Below are 21,439 nucleotides of genomic sequence, written 5' to 3'. Positions count from 1 at the left end.
CCGACGTAAATGCAGTAAATGTGTTTGGGTGGGAAAGAGCTCCTCAGACCCTTAAATTCATGGCATGTCAGCTGCTGGCACCAGCACAACTGTGTTGTTGGGGCCCTTAATTACAGTCCAAGCTCCACTGCCTGTGGGGGGTGAGGGGGCAGAGGGGCACACTGAGCTTTGCAATGGACCATTTGCAAGTTGTCTGGCAACACGACTGCAGGGGAACCGAGGGGCGACAACTAGCCCAGCTTTGGCTCACCTCCTCTGGCTTTGCACTTTGTACGGCTCCGTCAGAGTCCGCAGCTCTTGAAAAGGCGTCTGTCCGAGGACAAGAACTCAATTATCAAGCCCAAAATGACGAGCCAGCACGTCGGGAATCGAGCCAGAGAAAGAGCTTAATTGGAGTGCAGCCGTGATCCACAATTAATTCAGCCTCGATAGACGGAAGAGTTTCCAGAGGGAGCGATACGCCACAGATGCCGCTGTGTGTCCTGCCTTGAGTTGCTCCTGGGACATATTTGGTGTGTCGGGTCACATTCCGCTGCATTTTTTCCCACCTGTTTCACTTCACCAATTTCATTAGCTACCATTAAAACCCACATGGTGCTGGGCTGCTTACGAAGAAGGTAAGTCAAGACAACATGGGTCTTGAGGGGCTGGAACTTCACTGCAACTGAACCACAACACATTGCGAAGAGCAGCACAAGAGAGGAATGAACCCAATATGAAACTATGTGTGCAGCAAGGGTGAAGACAGCTGTAGAGCAGGTGCTCTGGAACTCGTAGCACTTTCCCATAATCCCGCAGCGCTCCAGCAATGACTTGCATGCACTGGCAAGGTTAATAGAGGCTCTGTACCATGAAATTACTCTCACCCACAGGCCTGAGCCACGACCGTTGCCAGGCGCCTCACTCCTCTTCGTAGGGTCACCGTGGCAACACCAGCCTGCCACAGAGCTAATACATGGCTCATACTCAACACTGACATTAAATCCCCCAACATACCCCAATCACGCCCACACCATGATGGCACTGTGCGCAAATGCGGGGGAAAAAAAATCAAAGGCAGACACTTTACATCTCTGGAATTACAAATGTTTTTGATAACAGGCATTGAAAAACCACCTCTCGCATAACAGTATCATTATTAGTATAGATATTATTAGCATAACTAGTCTTATGAACAGCTTGCTGGGTCTGTGCTGCAGAAACCCAGAGCTCATTCTGTTACGAGTCCAGCCGCAGCTCCTGTCCCCAAGCTACATGCATTACTCTGGTGTTTATTAGGCTTTTTCTCAAGGAGTGCTACACTCAGACAGGCTACGGATGTAGGCTTGTGTGGTTAACCTTATGAACCCACTGCACTGTTATTTTTCACATATATCTTATTTATTTCATTTTATATCTGTGAAAATAGCACACCCTATCAATCCATTTTGAGAATGTTGAAGAACTTGATTCCAAATGCATTTAACTTTTAAAAATTGATGATAAATACAATACAATAAAATAGTTTTTGTTAACACTCAAACCAGGGGACACTTTCCTCTTTCAATAAGGACATGGTATGTCCAGTATACTTTCTGTATAAATTAGATAACTCATGCAATGTGCTTGATCATGACTGCAAAAATGTGATCGTCTGAAAGTGACAATTAACAATGAAACGAAGCCTTACTGGACAGCCTGCCTACACCATCAGCAATGAAAAATGTTGAATATCAATATGTTGAAAATAACAGTGACAGTTAACAAGTCATTATGAAAAAAGTTATTCTAAGTGCTGGGATGACATCGTATAGCTGTGCACTCGCTACCTACTACATTTACTGTGAATGGAGGGTAATTGCTATCTCACCAATCCTCGCTTAAACATATTCCCCCCCAGGATGATTCATGGCTAAATGCGTTATATGGTGTAAAGGAAAATCTCAGATACTGGAGGAAAGAGATGTGTGTATTGTGAAATGTGAATGAGATTGTATATGCCTAGAGGGATTGACATGTGCGTGCTGGGGGCAGCGGTTAGCATGTCAGCACACAGCAATACGAGCCTGCATATGAAATATAAGGTTTGCGGATTCTGGAATGTGCTCAGTGCTATCGGCAGTAAAACTAATATCCATATTAATATCCACATCCGGCTGTGGCTTAAGTCAAGTCAATACCCACTCCACAGACAAAAGCTACCGGATTTCTTAATCGAAGTGTCCATTCATAGCGACACAGGAGGGCAGAGTCACAGGGTAAATATAGTCCTGAACATGTACCAAAAATAAGTTTCTTCAAAATAGTAAAAGGGGGTAATCTACATCAATGGAGAACACCCCTCCCACTAGCAAACCCATGGTGAAGAGAGTGACTAGCAGCCAGGCTCAAGTTCAATACAGCTACCAATATCTTTGCGTCAATGTTACAGAAAGATTAGAGCTTTGACATTTAAAGAGCGTGGTGGTGGGGTGGGGGGCTGGAACAGGAAACTGGAATTCATTACCTATCTTGGTGCTATACCTGAATATTTTATGAATTTCCTGTAAGTTTTGATATGTATCACATTAATGAGCCCTAATTATAGCAAAGATATGTATATCCTAGTGCTGTTTGCTCACTTTACAAGTGCCAACTGACAAGTGGTGACTTATTCAGAACTGGATTTCAGCTGTCAGTGAACAATAAGCACTAAACAATAAGCACTTCACAGAGGCACGAGACACACTGCAAGACAGTTACAGTTTTCACAGTACTATAATATCACAGGCACTACAACACTGGACTGGACACTATGGAAAGGTTACCTATAGAGGTACAGTTTGCATTATTTAAAGGCAACCTCAAGGTGTACTGAAGTTTTAAAGGAGTTTTTACTCCTCTTCTCCAGTGCAAGGATGTGACTGTTTGAAGTCAAAGTCACAGCATTATCACTGGCATCTTTCTCAAGACTTACCTGGAGAGATAATGTAGAAAAAGTTCTTAAACTCGTCCATCCACACCTCGGCCAGGCGTCGGTTATTCTTGTTGATGATTTGGCCGGTGCCCCCAGGGAAGGTGTAGGGTGTGGCCTTGCGGAACACATGACCCACGTGGGAGCAGGTGACTATCTCCAGAGTCCCTCCACACTGCCAGATCTGCACCAGGTTACGGGAGAAAAACACAGCAGTCAGAGGGATGCTACTGACAGCAAATACACACACACCCTGAAAAAATTAAAGGTATACAGTACTTTAAAAGTTTCCATGATTCCCCTCTGGATGGTGTGATCTCTACAAAGGCAGGGGACTGTTCTGGAGTAAAGACTGTATTATCTCTTAGCTTGGGATGAGCTAGAACACAAATACCAGAGCAGTGATACATCCATTTTACTTTACACCTTGCAGAGGTATTTTCTGCTATGTTATGCTAGCCATGCTGCTAAATATAAATTTCCCTTTAAAGCATTTTTCATATAGTCTTCTTATTAATACTCTTGCCGCTCTAATTAATGTGCTCTGCTGAAGTAAAAGTATATGATCAGCTAAATATACGTATAATTAGCGAGCTTTGGCTGAACAGACCTTTAATTTTACCTTCTTCTTACTTCATAAATCTTAATTACTTATGATACTGGATATCAATGAACAGTTACATTATTTAGCAACATCCTAATGACATAATGTCTGGATGTGGGACAGGCTGCAGCAGCCTGACACAGAGTTAATAGCACAATCGATAGGGTTTGAGTAGAGGAGGAGGAATCGATTAGATAACGGCTGAGCTATATTTAGCATGGAACATCCGTTAATTAAGGGGCACACGTAGAAAATTGCTTTTAACTTCTGTCCATTAGTGACATGAAATGGTTGCTGTGGCTTGAGGGCTTGCAGATTCATAGGTTCTCCATCTCCTAACTTTTTTATACCCCTGACAACAATTTTAATTGATTGGCAGCAATTTCAAGAAAAAAAGGCAGAATACCTCCAGCAGCTACCTGTCAGATGCATTTAAGGACTGCAAGTGCAGTGGTGAAACTGGTGGTCAGAGCAGGAAAAGAGGGAGAGAGGCTGTCCACAGGACCACCCATCAGAGCTTGTCTGTGTTTGCAAGGCCCAATCCACCACCTCTGTCCCAACCTGTAGCAACCCCCCTTGAGTGATACCTAGGAATGCCAGGAACAGGTAAACTAGGGCAGAGGGGCTCACGTCCTTGAGGACAAAACAGCGGGATGGAGACAAGGGCACACAGGCAGGGGATCTTCTTAAAGACCCCTGAGACTGGGAGGCAGCCAGCCAGCGATCTCTGGCCTGTGATCGCTTGTAATGGCAGGGAGAAGCCACTCATTCACACTCAACACCTACTGATATACTACAGGGCATGCTGGGAAACAGGACACTTCAAATCCAGTGGTGGCCAAACCCTTTCTTTAGTTGGCATGAAGCGGGTGCAGACTACAAATGCCATTTATCCCAGCAGCCCTTGCGATACTTGGGCAAATCGGATCCATCAACGAAAACACGCAAAGAACCCACTCTGTTCTCTCCAGTCAGTCTGAAATGGGGGTGGCAGATGTGACGACTCCATCACATACCCTGAAGGAGATCTCCAAATTCTCTCCTCCCCAGATGTCCATACCGGCATCATAGGTGCCAATCTCTTGGAAGTAGTCCCGGTCGATGGAGAAAAGCCCTCCGGCCATGGTGGGGGTCCTGTCAGGGGGAGGGAGAGACAGAAAAGCAGGGTCACACTCCTCCCAGACACGTTTGAATACAACGCAGTACCCAGATGTATTATCCCCTTTCTTTCCTTAAGCAGCCAAAGCGTCCTCCTCAGTAACCCAAAGCCTTATTGGTTCTTATCGACTCTCTGTTGATTCCAAGTGATTGATGAAGTGCTGGAATTGGCCTTTACCTGTCTCTGAGACCACGAGCAGCTGTAAGAGGCACTGGGGTTTCCAGTCTTCATGTGAACATACACTAGCTGCAGACAGAAAGCCATTCACAGTGGCTCCCAGAATGCATTGCTCCTCATTAGCAGAGCAAAGCGGTGGGAATCGAACTTAAGGCTACCGCTAATTGAACCGTCCACTGCTGTGTCTCGTTACACCAGAAAACCAAACAATGTGTTCCGTTTCTGCTTCTGTCAGACACGACCTTATAGATGTGCCATTAGTCACTACAAACACACACACACACACACACACACACACACACACCATCCACAGAATAAAATTTATTTAAATTGCGAGCCCAGTGTCCAAAAGAAAGGCACAAAAGAACACAACAAAGAATGTTTCCTTTTCAACAGCAATAAAAATTCCCCTGCAACGGAGCCAGATCACAGCGGACAAGCATTCGCTTTGTGAGTACCACTAATTTTGTTTGGGAACAGTTTTTTCCCTCTCTTTTTTTAAGCCTACATTCCCTTCCAAGTGAATTCCCACTCGGACCAAGCAGCCAGATCACAGCGGACTGATATGTAGTTTCCGAGCACCGTTAATTCAATTTGGCAACATCTCCCCTTGTTGTCAGATTCTGGGAATCTGCCTGTGCGCCTCTATCTGTTTTTTTGTTTGTTTACTTTTTGGAGCAGGGTGTGGGGGCCCAATAATATATGCATGGGAGGCGTCTCTCCCAGCAACCAGCCAGCAGCCCAATGGCAATAAACATGACAAACACAGAGACGGGCACCCAAATACAGCAGAAATGTAGCGATTTTTTTCTTGTCTGTGCTGAAGCGGGTCGGGTCCACAGCGTGGTGAGGTGGTACCGAGCATAAACATGTGAAGGATTAGTCATTTTGAGGACAGGCAGAAAGTTAAAATGTGTGAACGGCGCGGAGCCACAAACAAATCTACAAGATTTGCAGGGACAACTGATGGAGTGATGATCGGATGATGACCCGAGGCCAAGCCAGGGTGGGATGTGGACTCTGGTTGAGCCCAGGCTGCTCTCCAGCGGGTATCCCTTAGGGGATACATACTCACCAACAGTTCTCTTCAAAGTGTAAGACAAATAAAAGGAGTCATACATGCAGAAATTGTCAGTGGCAGGAAAGACAGACAGGTGCTTACAGCTGGACTGCAGCGTGTTTGTTGAATTTTTAAAAAAAAATTGTTTCCTGTATCACATAATGCATGTGCCTGATGCGACAACCTGGGTGCGGGTGCAACACTGACCGTTACTGCAGCAACCTCGGGCCTCTGAGGTGTCTGCTCGCAGATGTGACAGCATGTTTCTGGCAGCACAGCACTGCGATCTGAAGGCTTTGCTATCCTCGCGCCAGCAGCAGTGACAGCCAAGTTCCGAGCACAGATTGTCACAATGACAGGCTCTCAGTGTGTGCGCGCAAGGACACATCCATGCATATCCACACAGATATCTATGCAGAAATATATACATACATACACAAAACAGGCAGACAAGAATTGACGCACCTCTGCGCACATGCACGTGCGCACACACACGGGTGCGTGCATGCACAGACAGTGTCTATGGAGAGGTGTGCTGCAAGAGGCGCTGTATTTCTGCCCCGCCAGCACAGCTGCTCATGCCCCGCGGACACGAACCAGAGAGTTCAGCCACGGAAAGGCCCTCATTAGTTGCAGCCGTCTGCCGGGGGAACAGCCATCCATATTGATGGCAAGTCCTGGCCGAGCCCTCATCCCCGTGCAACCTGCCAACATTGCTGAGTATAAACCCACAAACAAAAAGCATATTTAAGCATGACAAGGCTCAGCCGTGCGCAGCCTGATTACACGAGCGTCATCCGAGGGGGGCCGGCCTGGTCAGCGCGTCTGTTCCCAACAGCTGAAAAGGACCCTGCTTCGCTGCCCACTGTCAGCCCACAGTCAACCCACTCTCTGCCAGAAAAGATTCACAGCTCTCCCACCAGGGTAGCAAATAAGATGCTATATATTAATAAGTATCTACATGTATATGTATGGGGCAACAGGTTGTGCAGCAGTTAGAGCGTTACCTTACCATTGAAAGACCCAGGTCTCAATCCCAACTTGTGCCATAGTACCCTTGATCAAGGTACTTACCCTGAACTGATACAGTAAAATTTACCTGGCTATATAAATACGCAGGTAGCAGAACGTTTAAAACTAACATTGTAAGATGAAATGAGAAAAGCCTCAGATAAATTAATAAAAACAAATGAAAATAATATTCTTTATCCCATTGCTGGAAGTGTGTATGTGTAGGTTTCACAGTCATAGAATAACAGATGTTATTGCTTTACAACGTTAAGAAAAGGCCCACCACACGAAGCAGTTTTTGCTCTCTGTATTTTCCTCTTATTCTTTTGGCTCCTTAACCTCGATTCCTCTTTTTGGATGATGTTTTCCCTCTCTGCCTATTGTTGTTTTTACACCCAGTACAAATAACACAAAAAAGAACTTTTTTTTTAAAAAAAAAAAAAAAAAAAAAAAAAATTTCTCTTGAGTTTGGACAGGGAGAGGAGTGAAAGCAGCTCAGAGTCTGGAAAGGTTTGGAGCTTTTCAGAGCTGCTCATCAAGTGCCTCCTCTTTGTTTGTGCCCAGAGGGGCCCTCATGCAGCACAATGACTCATAATGGCAATTTAGTCTAACGGGCGTCCTTGACCGGGTGATCAGCACTAGAACCTGTGAAAGACAAACAGAGCAGGTGTGTGGATGGTGTGGAACGAGTGCCAGTGTTAGACCGCTGTGGTTCTTGTTCAGCCTTGTTTGCGTGTTCTCAGCTGAAGGAGGGCATAGTTCCCAAACCCTCTGGGGGTGTCTTTTCTCATCTGTCTGGGTACCTCAGCTACCTTCACCTAGTTGAACCTTACACGTGCCTGCATCTGACCGCATTTCACCTCAATCTCTGAGCAACACTCGGTGGAGCTGAGGGATGGCAGCCTAGGAGTAGCACGTCCCTACCCTTTCTGTACCCTACTTCCACCTCACCCTCACTCTCTTCCAGGCATGAGCTGTGTCCTTCCGCTCCTGCCTCTGTGTCTTAGTCCATCATCTCTTCTCTCCTCTCACCTTCTGCCTCATCTCTGCTAAACATGTAGACACAAAAGACAAACATGGTACACAGAGAAGAAAAAACCAGTACTGTTACTCAGAATTTACAAATTACCCAGAATTACAGATCATGAGCGTTCAAGTGGAGCAAGAACATTTTGAGGGGAGGAAGACCCTGTGTTTGGATTGGTGGGGACCCCACAGTGAATAGAAGCATTGGTAACCTATGGCATGTGTTTGCATGTGCGTGGAAAGGCCACTTTGAAACTAGCAATGATTACCAGTCTCCCAAGAAGACCGCCTGTCTAGTACAGCAGAAACAGTACCCTGGATGTAACCGCTGTTCACTTATTCCTGACCCCAGAAAGTTACTTCGATTCAGAGTCCAAAAGCTGTGACTTTTTGCCCGGCTGGGCCACACAGGATATTGGGTACCGTTTGGGGATGGGGGCAGAAAAGGTCTGTATGTATTCAGCTGGGAGGCACTCGCCATTCGTCAGGCCGTTCTACACGCTGCGTTCATTTCCAAGAGCTTTGAACGGCAGAAAGTGATTGGTTTCGGGGGGCGGATCTTGTGGGCACTGAAGCAGTTATGTTTAAACAGGAACAGACTGGATCGTTAATCCTCAATACTGGGGACGCCCATTCCGATACTCAAATATTAAACAGAAAAAGTGAAGTCAAGCAACGTTGAACAATGTAATAGCCACAAGAGCCCGACTGCAGTGCCGTGTGAAGAAAAGGAGACGGAAGTGAGTTGCTTTGCAAAGCGTCCTGAGGGAAACAAAGCAGAGAGAGGAGGAGAGGACTCAGATCTTGTACAAAGCTGTGATTCCTCCTAAGGACTGAGAGCCAAGCAAAAAAGCACCCTCCCGAGAGCTGTAACGAGCACAAGTGAAGTCTGTAGAGTGAAGAACTAATGGAGAAAAGAAGAGAACGTAGAAAATCTAATAATAAAGATAATACATCTTCTCAAACACCTCACCCACTGGGTTCCTGGATGCTCCAGAATATAAATGGAGAAGGAAGGAGGAAAGAGTATAAAGCGCAAAGGAGTTTAGCTCTGCCCTGCTCTCCTGCACCCTGGATCCGAATGGTATTGTCATGTGCTTCTCCTCCAAAAGGCCTGGCATGAATGAGCCCACGGCCCAACGGAAACACAGTACTGCACTTCTTGTGCTCCACTTCAAATCCCACATCCTAATCCAATCCTCAATTCTAATCCGAAATCAAAATCCCACTTCAAATCCTGAACTCTGATTTAAAACTGAATTCAATTTCAAACTCAAATTAGAATTCCATGCTGAATCAGAATCTACGCAATTGAAACCCCGACTTGAATTCAACTTCAAATGCTAATTCAGAATTGTACCTGAATCTTAACCTAAATATCTGAAATCCCACTGTGTTTAACTTCACATCATAAATCCTAATTCATACCTCCAATTCAAGAAGTAATCATAATTCTACCCAAAATCTTAACCCAAATTCAACTTCAACAAATTCAACGGAACGAATCTTAATCTGAATTCCAATTAAAATTCATATTTTATCTTATTAGCACAGCTGCAAAAATTAACACTTGCAGCATCATTTACAGGGCAGTGACGCTAATAAAAACCATCGCTCTTATCTAACAATAAAAAGGAATTAACAGATAATGACGGGTGTCATGTCACAGTCAGCAACACTGGGAATGAGGAAGGACTGTTTCTCAGGAAACCCTTTACCTGCACCTGTGGTCTGCACTCCCCCCTCCCCGAAAATCCTACAGTGAGCTGCAGTGTGTACCTGACAGGCAGGGTGCGGTCCCCTTTCCGGCGGTCCATCTCCCTCTGGGGCACGGGGTACCACCGGAAGTTCAGTTTCCAGTTGAAGCCACCGTACGTCATGTCAGAGCCAGCCATATACTCAAAGGTGTCGTCACTGATGACGTCGATGATGGGGCATACCACAGTCTTCCTGCAGCGCATAAACACACACAGACACAAAGAAGCAATTAGAATTCAATCAGGAGACAAAAATTCTTCACTGACTACTCCCAACATTAAACTGCCGAACAAATAGACACCATTTACATATTTTCTTTAGTTTTTCCTGGAAGCCTGGAACTTGATTTAAAATTACAGGACGCTAAAGAGATGAGCAGATGGTCTTTTACAAGGTACTAAACATTTTAATCAGCATTAAAAATGTTTAAGAACAATCCTGTATTTCCGGAGACATATATGCAACTTTAAAGAAATACAAAACTAAACTGATGTAAGTTCAACAGGCCCTGAAGATGCCTATTAAAACAGCTCATTATGTACAACCTACATGGAAGGTAAATTATTTCCACGTTCATGGGAGGGAGGGGGTTGTGTGTGTGTGTTATTTCTTTGTACTGTTTACCGTGATCAGTGTTTTTACTATTGCACATTTGTTTCCCCATATTGATAGCAACCCACACAGCCCTTTCCCAACATTAACATTTCATGTGCGCTCAACCAGTAAGAAATTATCATAAAAACACTAGCGTACATAAGAATACGCTCAGAGCCCTGTAGGTGAAACTGCTGTTGGGCTGTGAAAACGCTTGATTGCTGTGGTGAATTTATCGCCTTTTTATTTGTTTTCTCCTCTGCTTTGTTTTTTGTCTTTTGGGAGATGTTTCTTCCATGAGATGGAATTGATCCAACCCGTGGAAGCAGACTCAGGTGGCTGCAGACGGGATGCATCCCCTGCCTGCCCACACGGGGTCCATCTCAACACAAGGTTAACAGGTACAGTCATGTCTGCTGGTACAAGAACAATGAAAGACGGTGCCATGAAAGCACCCCATTAACATGGTCAGATGGTTTGAAGAGCAGTCAACAGGATGGCCAACATGTTGTTCAAAATGGAAAACTCTTTGCAAGGCCCACCTCCCATATGTCACCCTCAAAAGATCTGAATAAACATTTATTGGCATAACCAATATCAGTAAGAGGCCACAAGGCCCGAGGCTCAGCTCAGCAGTGAGGCAGGTGTGTCGGCCCTGCCATGATGCGGAACACACAGACAGCCGCAGACGAACAGGGAGGAGGGGTGGGGGTGCTGTTCCACATTCCTCCACCATTCATTCACAGCCCCGTCACAGCAGGGAGCTCGGTTCTTTAGAGTTTCCTTTGAGTGTCCTGCTTGAACAGAGAGTTCCCAGACAGGGCCAGCCCTGAAAGACCCTGGAGACAGACAGACTCAGTCACAGACAGATACACACACACACATTTTCTGTGAAGCCTAGAGCACAGCACAAAGATGAGTACCCCAAGCTGTGTGAGGCTGAATACACAATGCTTCAATCCAACAGTGGTCAAAGTGTTGTTTTTGTTCAGTGAACCTTTTGGGAGCATCAGACCAACACAAAGATTCTGGTTCCTCTGCTTGTGATCCAAACATCCAATCTGCCATGGTCTTCACCCGGCCAGCCAATAAGGAGTAGGAGAGAGGAAAAGGGCAGCACGGTAGAGCGAGCGCTCAGCTGTGCCAGGGTCCAGGGAGATCCGGCTCGTCGCTGCAGAGCAGAGCGCCGAGGCGCGTGGCACCCGACTCACAGACACCTCGCTGCACGCAGAAAAATAATAAACACCTCCTGCCGCAGCAACACACGTATCAGCACCTCACACCACATAATGAATTCAGACACCGGCTCCTTCCGGTCTCTGGCATTACGGAATCTGTTTGTACAGCAAATCCAGGCGAGCGATCAAACCGAAATCAATCTTGTTAGCGTGAGCGCACAGCCAGAGATTAAAGACGAAAATAACAGCTCCATTTAGATTCGCGAGCCGGCCTGCTGATGAGTGTGGCCCGCCACCGACAGCGTGAGCATTAATGACAGCCTTTCGCTCACGGAGCCCGAAGGACAAAATGGGTGCAAATGTAATTAAGAACACCAGATAAACAAACAGGAGACCAGCACTGTCCTGCAGGCTCAACAAATCAGCGTTGCTTTCTCAGTGGCTGGGTGCCCTCAGGACTGCGTAAAACTACAGGCCCACCTGTCGACCGTGTGGACAATAGTGCAGAGGTGCAACACAGAGAAGCTAAAGTCACTTTTAGAAAAGTGTCAGATAAATAATGAATGTAACATAAACAGCTTGGGCGATGCCAGGTTGGTGAAATTGTCATGTATGGCACTAGTGTGGCAGTAACATCACGTGTGCCATCAGTAATACCCCAGGTGACATCTCACGTGACGTGATCTCACCTCATGAGACACAAGGTGACTCTCTTTACCTGCGTCACTAGCCTACTTCACCGGCTTCCCCCTAATGAACTAAACCCAAAGCCCCAATTAGTGCAAACGAAGAGCATCAGGTTAATAAAGTGGGCGCAGTGACAGAAGCGCGATGTGCCAGGTGAGCGTCCCATTTAAAGCGATGTTTCACTTCTCATTGGCCAAAAGGAAGAGCCATGAAAGGCACTCGCCGCAGGTTTCCCTCAACCTCTGAGGATGACTAATTTTTGCACCGCCGCCCCTTTCTGTCTCAGCCCTCTCAGTGATACACACACGGCACTCTTGGGAACCAGAGCTGTGCTAAGTACTACAGACACATTACGAAAGGGATCAGATTATAAACTTCTCCCCTCTGTAAGTTTCCATTCTTCTCTCACTAATGAACAGATGCACCTATTGGGTGCTTCATTAAAGTGGCAAAAGTTTATCATGTAAGACTGCGGAAATAAAAAAGACACCCCTTGACAGAGAAGATTTACGGCAACTGTTAATGAACTGCATGCATAATTCATTTCACGTGCTTTATTTCTTTCACAGTGAGTACTCGTTCAAATATGGAAGTATAAATATGAAGTATTTATGCTTTCCTAAAACCTGACTTCATTAATTAGGAAGGACATTCATTAATGTACTGTTCCAGTACTGGTGAAATACTAATGAAATATAACCCATAATAAACCACACATCATGGTTCTCAAGTATGATCTATTTACAAATAGCAGCCTTCAATACAAACTGAATTTTGTCACAGTAAATCTACCATATCGGCCTGTGTTAGGTGCCGGTGGCACAATACTGGCTGGATTCCTAAATCGACGGGTGATACAACACCTTTTGCGAGAGAAGACATGGCTCAGTCAGGCCCCGGAAAAATAGTAAATGAACCATTCCAGCGAAAGGCATCAGCTCTCTAATTACTGCAATCAGAAGTAATGGTGTTTTACTCCAGTACTGGGAGGAGCACTGAAGCTGGGGTGTGGAGTCAGCTGTCCCTGGTCCTCGCTAGACTTGTATCTATAAGCAGAGAAGCAATTCACACAGGGATTAGGGGGATACCTGTGGGGGAGGACAACAGATATACAGGAACGGATGCTTTGGCCTGTAGATGTCTTAAGAACACAACTCATAAATCAAACCAAAAGTGGCACGAAGTGTTACATTAAACCATGAGTTCATCATCGCTTCCCAGACCTCGACCAAACAATACCTCAAGGATGATTTTTATTAAGCTGCTACTTCTCCCATCATTCCTTTCTGTTCCTTTCTTCGCTCAAATCAGTAACCGAAATAGCTTGAGAAGGAGGGAAAAAACAGCTTCTTCCACTGATGTGCTCTTTGCTCCTGACTCGGCATCCCTGTGTATGATGAATATTTCTGTCAGAGCTGAGAGTTGAAATGTGCTTCTGATATAGAGTGAGGAACATTAAAGCCCACCTCCTTCTTCTCCATCCAGTCCCCAGCTATCAAAGAGACTGCCGAAGGCGCTGACAAAAACCTGCTCAGGATTCAGGCACGGAAAGGAAACTTTGCCCTTTAACTCTTCCCACCTTGCATGACTTCTCAGCTAATAGGTTTGCAGTTGTGTCATTTGATAAATGTGTGAAGTGGCCTCAGTCAGGATGACAAAGAGGGCATTCTGGTATTAGAAGTCAAAAGATCCAACAAGAGACAGACTCCTGTCAGCAAGAATCACTGGACACAACCAAACAGCATCAAAAAGTCACAGACCTCTACCAAACATCCAAATGGGCCACTAAGCTCTACATAACATAAGCAAAAGTTGAAGAACTCAACCAAACATCAACAAGAATCACAGAAATCTACCAAAGGTCAACAGGGGTCACTGGAACCATCCAAACATCATCAAGGGCTACCATGAGACTCAAGGCCTCTAACATTTATGAGAGTCACTGTCCTTGCCACAAGTCAAGCACCCTGCCAAACATCAATGAGTCCTCATCCTTGTCACAAGAAACACTCCCCCAATCAAGCATTCATAACATACCTCTGCAATTTTACCATCGCTTAAAGCCACCCAAGGACCTCATATCCTTTTCCCCACCCGAGAACCTGAAATTTCCTGCTCCTCCCATGATGTAGAAGGCAAGCCCATGTTTCAGTCAGGATAGTGCAGGAGGTGGAAACTTGAGGATATATCTGTGTCCCTTAACCTTGACAGGACACACAATGAGGAGCATTTACAGACAGGTCCCGAGAGGCATTATGGGAAGATGATAATGGACAGAAAGCAGGAACGCTGTGGCCTATTACTTAAATGCCAGTACTCATTCCGCTGATTTCCCTGAGGTCTTGAAGGCCCCAGAATGTATCTTATCTGATGAAGGCATTAAAATCCTGAATGAGATTTAAATGGAATTAATACTATTTTAAAATGTCAGGGATCAAATGAGTTTAGAGAGGATGTTTCTTCCAAAGGATCTCTCAGGGCACCAATAACATGCAGTCTTCAGCTTTTCTGCTCTAAAATGATTATGTATGAGCAGAGAGTGAGAATATACGCTTTGGCATGAGGTGGTAGAGTTGTAAGGAAGTGACTGTGTGGCAAAAGGTCACACATTCAAATCCTAGGATAACATCTGCTTTTGAATATTTGAGCAAAACGCTTAACACTGAAAATATCCAGTTGAATAAACAGCTGAAAGCTGTGAGTGTTCGATAACAGTGTCCAGCCAAGCAAATGAGTCACACGGGTAATGCTGTGTTGTGCCAGGTCAGACCAGGCCGAAGTGTTCCCCACCTGTCCAGCTTGATGCGGGCAAGTAGGGGTTCCAGCCAGCCCACTGTGCATTCGCAGTGGGCATCCAGGAAGGTGATGACCTGTCCTGTCGAGACGGAGGCGCCCTTGAGACGGGCACGGATCAGGCCAGACCGCTGTTCCATGCGTACCACCCTTACTGGCACCTCGAGCCGTCGCACGTACTGCTCCAGCGGCCGCTTCAGGAAATCTGCCACACACACAAAGACAGGAGGGTGGGGTCAAGGTCATGCATCAAGTCAGGTGAGTACATTATTAACAGTGTTCTACCTCTTGAGAGTCCAAAGCAGCTCTGAGGGGTTATTTTGAATGGGCTAAAACAATAAAGATGTAAAGTAACACAATTTATACAACTGCTTCCGTGGCAAAGTCAAACAAATTTATTAAAACGGTACTGGGAAAAGTTCACAACAGGCTTACTCATGCAGTCCTAATCTGGAAAAAAAAAATTGACAAAAACATTACAGTAGACGCTGGTTCACAGGACTGTCTGGCAGAGTACAAAAACACCCACAATGCAATGCTGCTGAAGAAAAACCATGCACAATGGAATTTAACAAGAACATTTCAGCGCCAGAGTTTGATTTAAGTGTGACACGAGATGTACAGGGCAGAGAAAACCCGGAGGGTTATTACAACTGACCCCACACAGAGCTGCGCAAACACACAGAAGTGGAGGAAAGGAGGAAACAGGAGGAGGCGGGGTCAGGGAACTACTATTCTTCTAATTCCATTTAAGCAAAGCTCCACGGGTCAATCTTATCAGAGGTCCTGCCATCACACCTTATCGGGAAGAGGAGAATTAAACTTGCCCAGTCCAGCACTGCATATAAATAAATAAATAAATAAAAATCACAGTGATGGGTTCTGTAATTCCATTATAATCAGAGACTCCTTGCATGGCTGTCCAAATGGCACAGGGCTGTGTTTTATATTCTCAGCATGATGGCAAGTCCGTTGGCTGGCGGAGGAGGTGAGAGAGAATCCGCTAGCGCGGTGGCCTTTTAATCTGTGGCGCGTCTGCAGACTGGAGCCTGAACGTCTCTGCGAGCCGCGAGAAAATTCGAGAACAAAGAGAGGAGCTCCAGCAGAAAGGCCACAGCCCGGGCCGTCAAGGAGGATGCCACATCAAAGGAAAAAAGAGGTGACGAGATCGGCTGTCCCACTTCTGATTGACCACTCTCCCTTGGAGCGGTTCCCAGAAGCCCTTGAGGCAGACAAAGCAGGCGGTTTGAAATGACACCCTGTCAAACAGTCCATGGACAGCTCCACCAACACAATCATCTTTTATACGTTATTAATGAACTTAATGTCATCTTTATATTTCATCATTAATTTATTACCACGTTACCATATAAGATTTACATGTATTATCTGCGGCTTTTCTCCAAAGAAATTTACAATGACTTACCTATTTACAGTCATGCGAAAAAGAAAGCACACCCTCTTTGAATTCTATGGTTTTACGTATCAGGGCGTAATAAAAAACACATCTGGTCCTTAGCAGGTCTTAAAATTAGGTAAATACAACCTCAGATGAACAACAACACATGACATATTACACCGTGTCATGATTTATTTAACAAAAATAAAGCAAAAATGGAGAAGCCATGTGTGGAAAAACTAAGTACACCTTATGATTCAATAGCTTGTAGAACCACATTCAGCAGCAATAACTTGAAGTAATTGTTTTCTATATGACTTTATCAGTCTCTCACATCATTGTGGAGGACTTTTGGCCCACTGTTCTTTACAACATTGCTTCAGTTCATTGAGGTTTGCGGGCATTTGTTTATGCACAGCTCAGAATCAGAAGCACTGGGTTCTGAGAATGATCTCCATTGCATCTTTGACAGTGTTCTGAACCCAGTGCTGTGTTTCCATCCGTTTCTCCTTTCTTGGCAGTTTTGTTTTTTTTCTATTTCTGTCACTTTAAAGCTGAAAGGCTATTATTTCCTGTTGTAAAATTGAGCCAGGTGAGTGCACCCTGAACAGCTTTTGCAACTCAAAAGACAAGACAGGACAGGACAGGACAGAATAATACTTTATGATTCCCTGCAGCAAAATTCACCAATGATGGACAGATGGATAAGTTAAAAGCACCTGTAAATAAAGTGCCCTTAGTGGCAAACATTGGGGGAATCAAAACACATTAAACCACGTACATACTGAAACATTTCAGGGATGATATTCTGTATCATTTTCTTGGCTTCTTGGCAGTTTTGTTCTTTTCCATTTCTTTCTGTCATTTCAGAGCTGAAAGATTGTTTCCTTCACTAAAGTATCTGCCTGCTGTCAGTTATGTCCTGGGTTTGTAAGTATGGGTAGAAAGTCCAGTAAAAAAAAAATGCCATACCTCCAAGCACTGCCTGTCTCGTCCCTCAGGCCAGGTTATTTCAATTAATTTGAATTTTGGATGAGCAGTAGCGTCCACAAAACAAAGGATGGAACCCTGCGTGAAACTCGGAGCTGAGCCCCACCTAGCTCCACACAATGTCCTTCCGTTGCAGACGGACTGCGATGTGTAGAGAGAACGGCGACAGGGGCCTCTGGGACGAGCAGAGCGCAGCGTTTTACACTACAAAGGGAGATGAAGGTTCTGGGAAACTGACGCAATGGTGCCGTCTGGAATTCCGACATAGGCCCCCATTCGCCCCTGCCGGCCAGAGCAGCCCACGCTGTATAAATAATTACACATATTTACACGCCTCTTTTACTGAAACCTTCAGGGATGCTTGTTTTTTTTTTTTTTTAAAAAAAAAAAAAAAAAAAAAAAAAAAAAATCCGCAAAAAGCAAACACACATCATCTTTAACCGTCCGCGTGTGAACTTTAAACTCCCCATTGGAGGCAACAGGCTCCTCAAATCCGAATTGCGCGGCGCATGCTAATAGGCTTGCGCTCTCCTGTTCGCTAAATCGATGGGATTTGCTGGCACAAAGCGAGATAAGGGAGTCTCTGGGACCGGTAACAGCAGCTTTGCTCTCACAACGCCCGGCAGGTCTGGTTCAGGCTTCCTAGAGCGGGTATCCCGAATGGCCCGTTCGAACCCTGAATGCACGCGCCGCTTTCCACAGAGCCAAAAGCAACCCTCCCTCCCACTGCTTGTGAGATTATATCCAGCAGAGCAGGATTTATTTTGCCAATCTCATTCCCTGCAAATAACTATGCAAAGTCCCCTCGGCGCACAGAAATTAATGGCTTTGTTAGAGGATAATCCTATCACACTGTGCCGATTTACTTTATATACACACACACAGCTTATATAACCGTACGGTCAGAAATGGCTTCAATAAGCATTGGAACTATTCTACCTACCAAAGACGGACTATAAATACTGTACAATAAGCGGTTTCCAGAGCAGAGGGGAGTGGTAGAAAACACTACAACTCACTTTTAACAAGAACTGGGCAGCAATTTCCAAAAATCCTATTAATCTGCTGTGACAAAATAAGACATAATACTGATAATACGCTCCGTAATAAGGGAAGGTTAACTTGGATGAGGAAGGGAAGCGTAGCTATGGAAAAATCCCACACTGCTATGGAAGCTTCCAGACCCCAGAGCCAAGACCAGCAAACTATAGAGAGACCAACGAGCAGCAGGAGGTGTAATGGTTAAGGACACAATTATAGCCCTCGAGAGTGTCTGACCCCAATTGTTTCAGAAATATCCATAAAAAGGTGTGAATGTCGCTTTGAATAAGTGCATTGTTTTAATAAGTGTTCTGTAATCTTTCTAAAATCATTTTCATCACGTAAATGTTGTAATCCAACAACTATGTATACCCGTGTTTTAATTTTAAATATCATTTTAAAAGTGTAACATTTTAAGATGTACAGTAAATCAACTTGAGAGAGTCACTAAGCAGGATCCCTAGCAAGGAAAATACCACCATTTACTCGACATGATCCACTGGACTAACTAATAACTGACTCTTGCTGATTTTAAGTACTTCAGTATGAATAAAATTCTATAAATAAAATATCAGCACCATGACTAACAGAGGCAAGGGCCCCAGACAATTCAGTTAGTCTGTCTTCTGCAGCCCCGGGTGGTGGAAGGATCTCAGTGAACAGTGCAATGAAAATAAATCGAAGCCTATTGGGGTCAAAGTCGTCTTGGAGGACCCGGTGTCCTCAACTGGTTATTTCTGGCAAGAACAACGTCTGTCTTGAGCTGTGAGAAACACAGTCATTTGTCACCCTTCCCCTGCAGTGATTGTTGCGAGAACGACCATCCCTCGTGAGTTTATTACCTCTCTCAGCCCTAATTAGGGGCTGGGCGGCAGAGCTATAAATCTGGCCACCAGCACCGCTGGCGAGCTCTTCACTGGTCGAAAGCTCCAAGTTCACCAGCATGGTCAAAGTGCTGCTCAGCAGCCACATTTCCTGGTTTACAGGTGGATTTGGTGGACAAAGTCAGAACCCTTCCCAGATGGACTCCGAGCAGTCCCCACCTTCACACCCCAAACTGATCAGCTTTTGGGAGTCTGCTGGTGTACAGCTCCAACTGGGAGTGACTGAGACTGAGCGGAGGCAAGTTACATGGATGGCACCTCATCTCGCCCTGTTACTTGTCCTCCAACACGTCTGAGCGAGGTCTTCCCTGGCCCCAACAGAGAAGCCAGCTGTCTGCTCCATGATAGAGGCCAGGAGGTAAACCAGAGTGTGATACACATTTCAAAGCGACCTCCCTGGCTCACTGTAGCTCATACCACAGAAGCAGTCTAGGGGAATTGTCACTGATCTGCCATGTGTGAACGACCATCCTCTCCATGATCTTGTTCGGAAGACGGGGAGACGTGTCAGAGACATAAAAGGAACAACGAAACCGCCCTCTGGGAAATCGACACGCATCAGGCCACCACTCCCTTCAGGCGGTCTGATTTGCTGCGGCCTCCATGTCAGTGACAAAAAAGAGATTAGGGAAATGGAATCAGTGTGTGCAAACAAAAGAGCGGTGTTGCAACGTGATGGCACAGATGACACCTCAAATGTCACTGGAAGAGGTCAAGCAGCTCCGCAGGCACCGCCTGGGCACACGAGACTCCGTCCAAGATGTCACTCAATTACAAGCATTGGTCTAGAGCTTGTACGTTCTCCTCGGGCCCCATCCAGTTTCTGGTGCGGGGTCCACAACAGACATGTGCCCCATGGGCGCTACAAATGGGTCTCCCAACATGGGAGGGGAAGGACGTGGAAAGAAAAACCCATCCAGCCGCCTCTGATGAAAGGATGCAGTTCCCCCTCGACACAGAGGGCCTGGCAGGTTCCTGCAGTGGTCAAACGGCCTGCAGGGGGCAGAAGACGACACATACTATCCCACCGTGGTTATGGATTATGAACTTTAAAAGGCCTTGGGAACAGCTTCTACAGTATCCCTACATAGCAGGATGGGTGCTGCGCTTCAGGGCAGTCTGATTATGGACTGTGCTTTTTGCAGGGTGCAAAAGAGTGGTAAAGAGTGGCATCTTTCTGCTCCAGCAGTGATGACCAGCTTGTGCTTTCACTGAATGTTATACAATCTTTAAATGAATCACAAAAATATGAGGAACAAGAGCCAGGTCAAGTGTCCAGAGTCTTGACTGTTACATCACACCGCTGTGCTGCCAAACTCAAAACGTGCAGCCTATTAATAGCATATGGTGACCTTTCAAAAAAGATTTCTCTTATCTTTCTGGGACCTTTGCTAATGAGCCACAGTGAAGTTAACACGGCTCGAGCGCAAACATTTACCTTCCTAAAGCAAACCGCAGCCGAGATAAGTTATTGGATTTCGTTCCTCATCAAGTTTAGCCGGCTTCATTCAAACACCTCGATTCCCGCCCAGCCATTTAAATGACGACTTTTGCTAAATTACCATGATGCTGTGCGTCAGCCATTCCTAAAACAGTGGCTATGGGCCAGGTGTCATATGATCTCTTCAAGCTGCACCAACGGTGCTGCACATGGAAAACCACAGCAGGGAATGGAGTTAGGGGGGAAAAGGTCATATTTGGGTATGGTGGGTTGAGTAAAAGCAGACGTATTTCTGAGTGACCCTCACAACCGTGAACCTTGGGGCAAGAGAAACGTAAACATTTGCTCGAGATCAGCGCAAAATGAGAGGAGGGACGACGTCAATAACAAAGAACACAAGAGCACTGGGTCTCCCGGAGTGGAAAAGCGGTTATGAAGGAGGAGCTCGGATTTTACTCTCTGCATGAGGGGTTATGAGATTCTTGACTATGGGACATAAATCCTCTCTGAAAGGAGGGAGTAAAATCAAGTGCTGGATTACGTACACAGAGCTGCACCCCCTACACAAATACTGGAGCAAAGTTAACTTGCGAGTGAGTGAAACAGCTCGGGCTCATCAGGCTGTGCGAAGACAGTACAGCATGAGAACAGCTCCTGAACTTCAGTCCAGCGCCCCGTACCCTCTGCAACAAACAACCCTGCGCT

At 45.6% G+C, this 21,439-nt stretch overlaps 1 protein-coding gene across 3 annotated transcripts in view; it reads right to left on the bottom strand.

Moving 5' to 3' along the window:
- galnt1 (UDP-N-acetyl-alpha-D-galactosamine:polypeptide N-acetylgalactosaminyltransferase 1) overlaps positions 1 to 21,439 on the bottom strand; it is a 131,071-nt gene that overhangs the window by 17,327 nt on the left and 92,305 nt on the right. For all 3 annotated transcript variants that reach the window (XM_029259980.1, XM_029259982.1, XM_029259981.1), the window contains 4 exons: positions 14,977 to 15,184; positions 9,749 to 9,919; positions 4,553 to 4,670; positions 2,936 to 3,116 (listed from right to left, as the gene is read on the bottom strand). In XM_029259980.1, coding sequence (XP_029115813.1) covers positions 2,936 to 3,116; positions 4,553 to 4,670; positions 9,749 to 9,919; positions 14,977 to 15,184 — 678 coding nt within the window. The remainder of the gene's footprint in view (positions 1 to 2,935; positions 3,117 to 4,552; positions 4,671 to 9,748; positions 9,920 to 14,976; positions 15,185 to 21,439) is intronic.

The sequence above is a fragment of the Scleropages formosus genome, chromosome 18, assembly GCF_900964775.1.
Source record: "Scleropages formosus chromosome 18, fSclFor1.1, whole genome shotgun sequence".
Classification (NCBI taxonomy): domain Eukaryota; kingdom Metazoa; phylum Chordata; class Actinopteri; order Osteoglossiformes; family Osteoglossidae; genus Scleropages; species Scleropages formosus.
The sequence above is the reverse complement of the archived record's forward strand: the minus strand, read 5'-3'. Positions and strand labels throughout refer to the sequence as shown.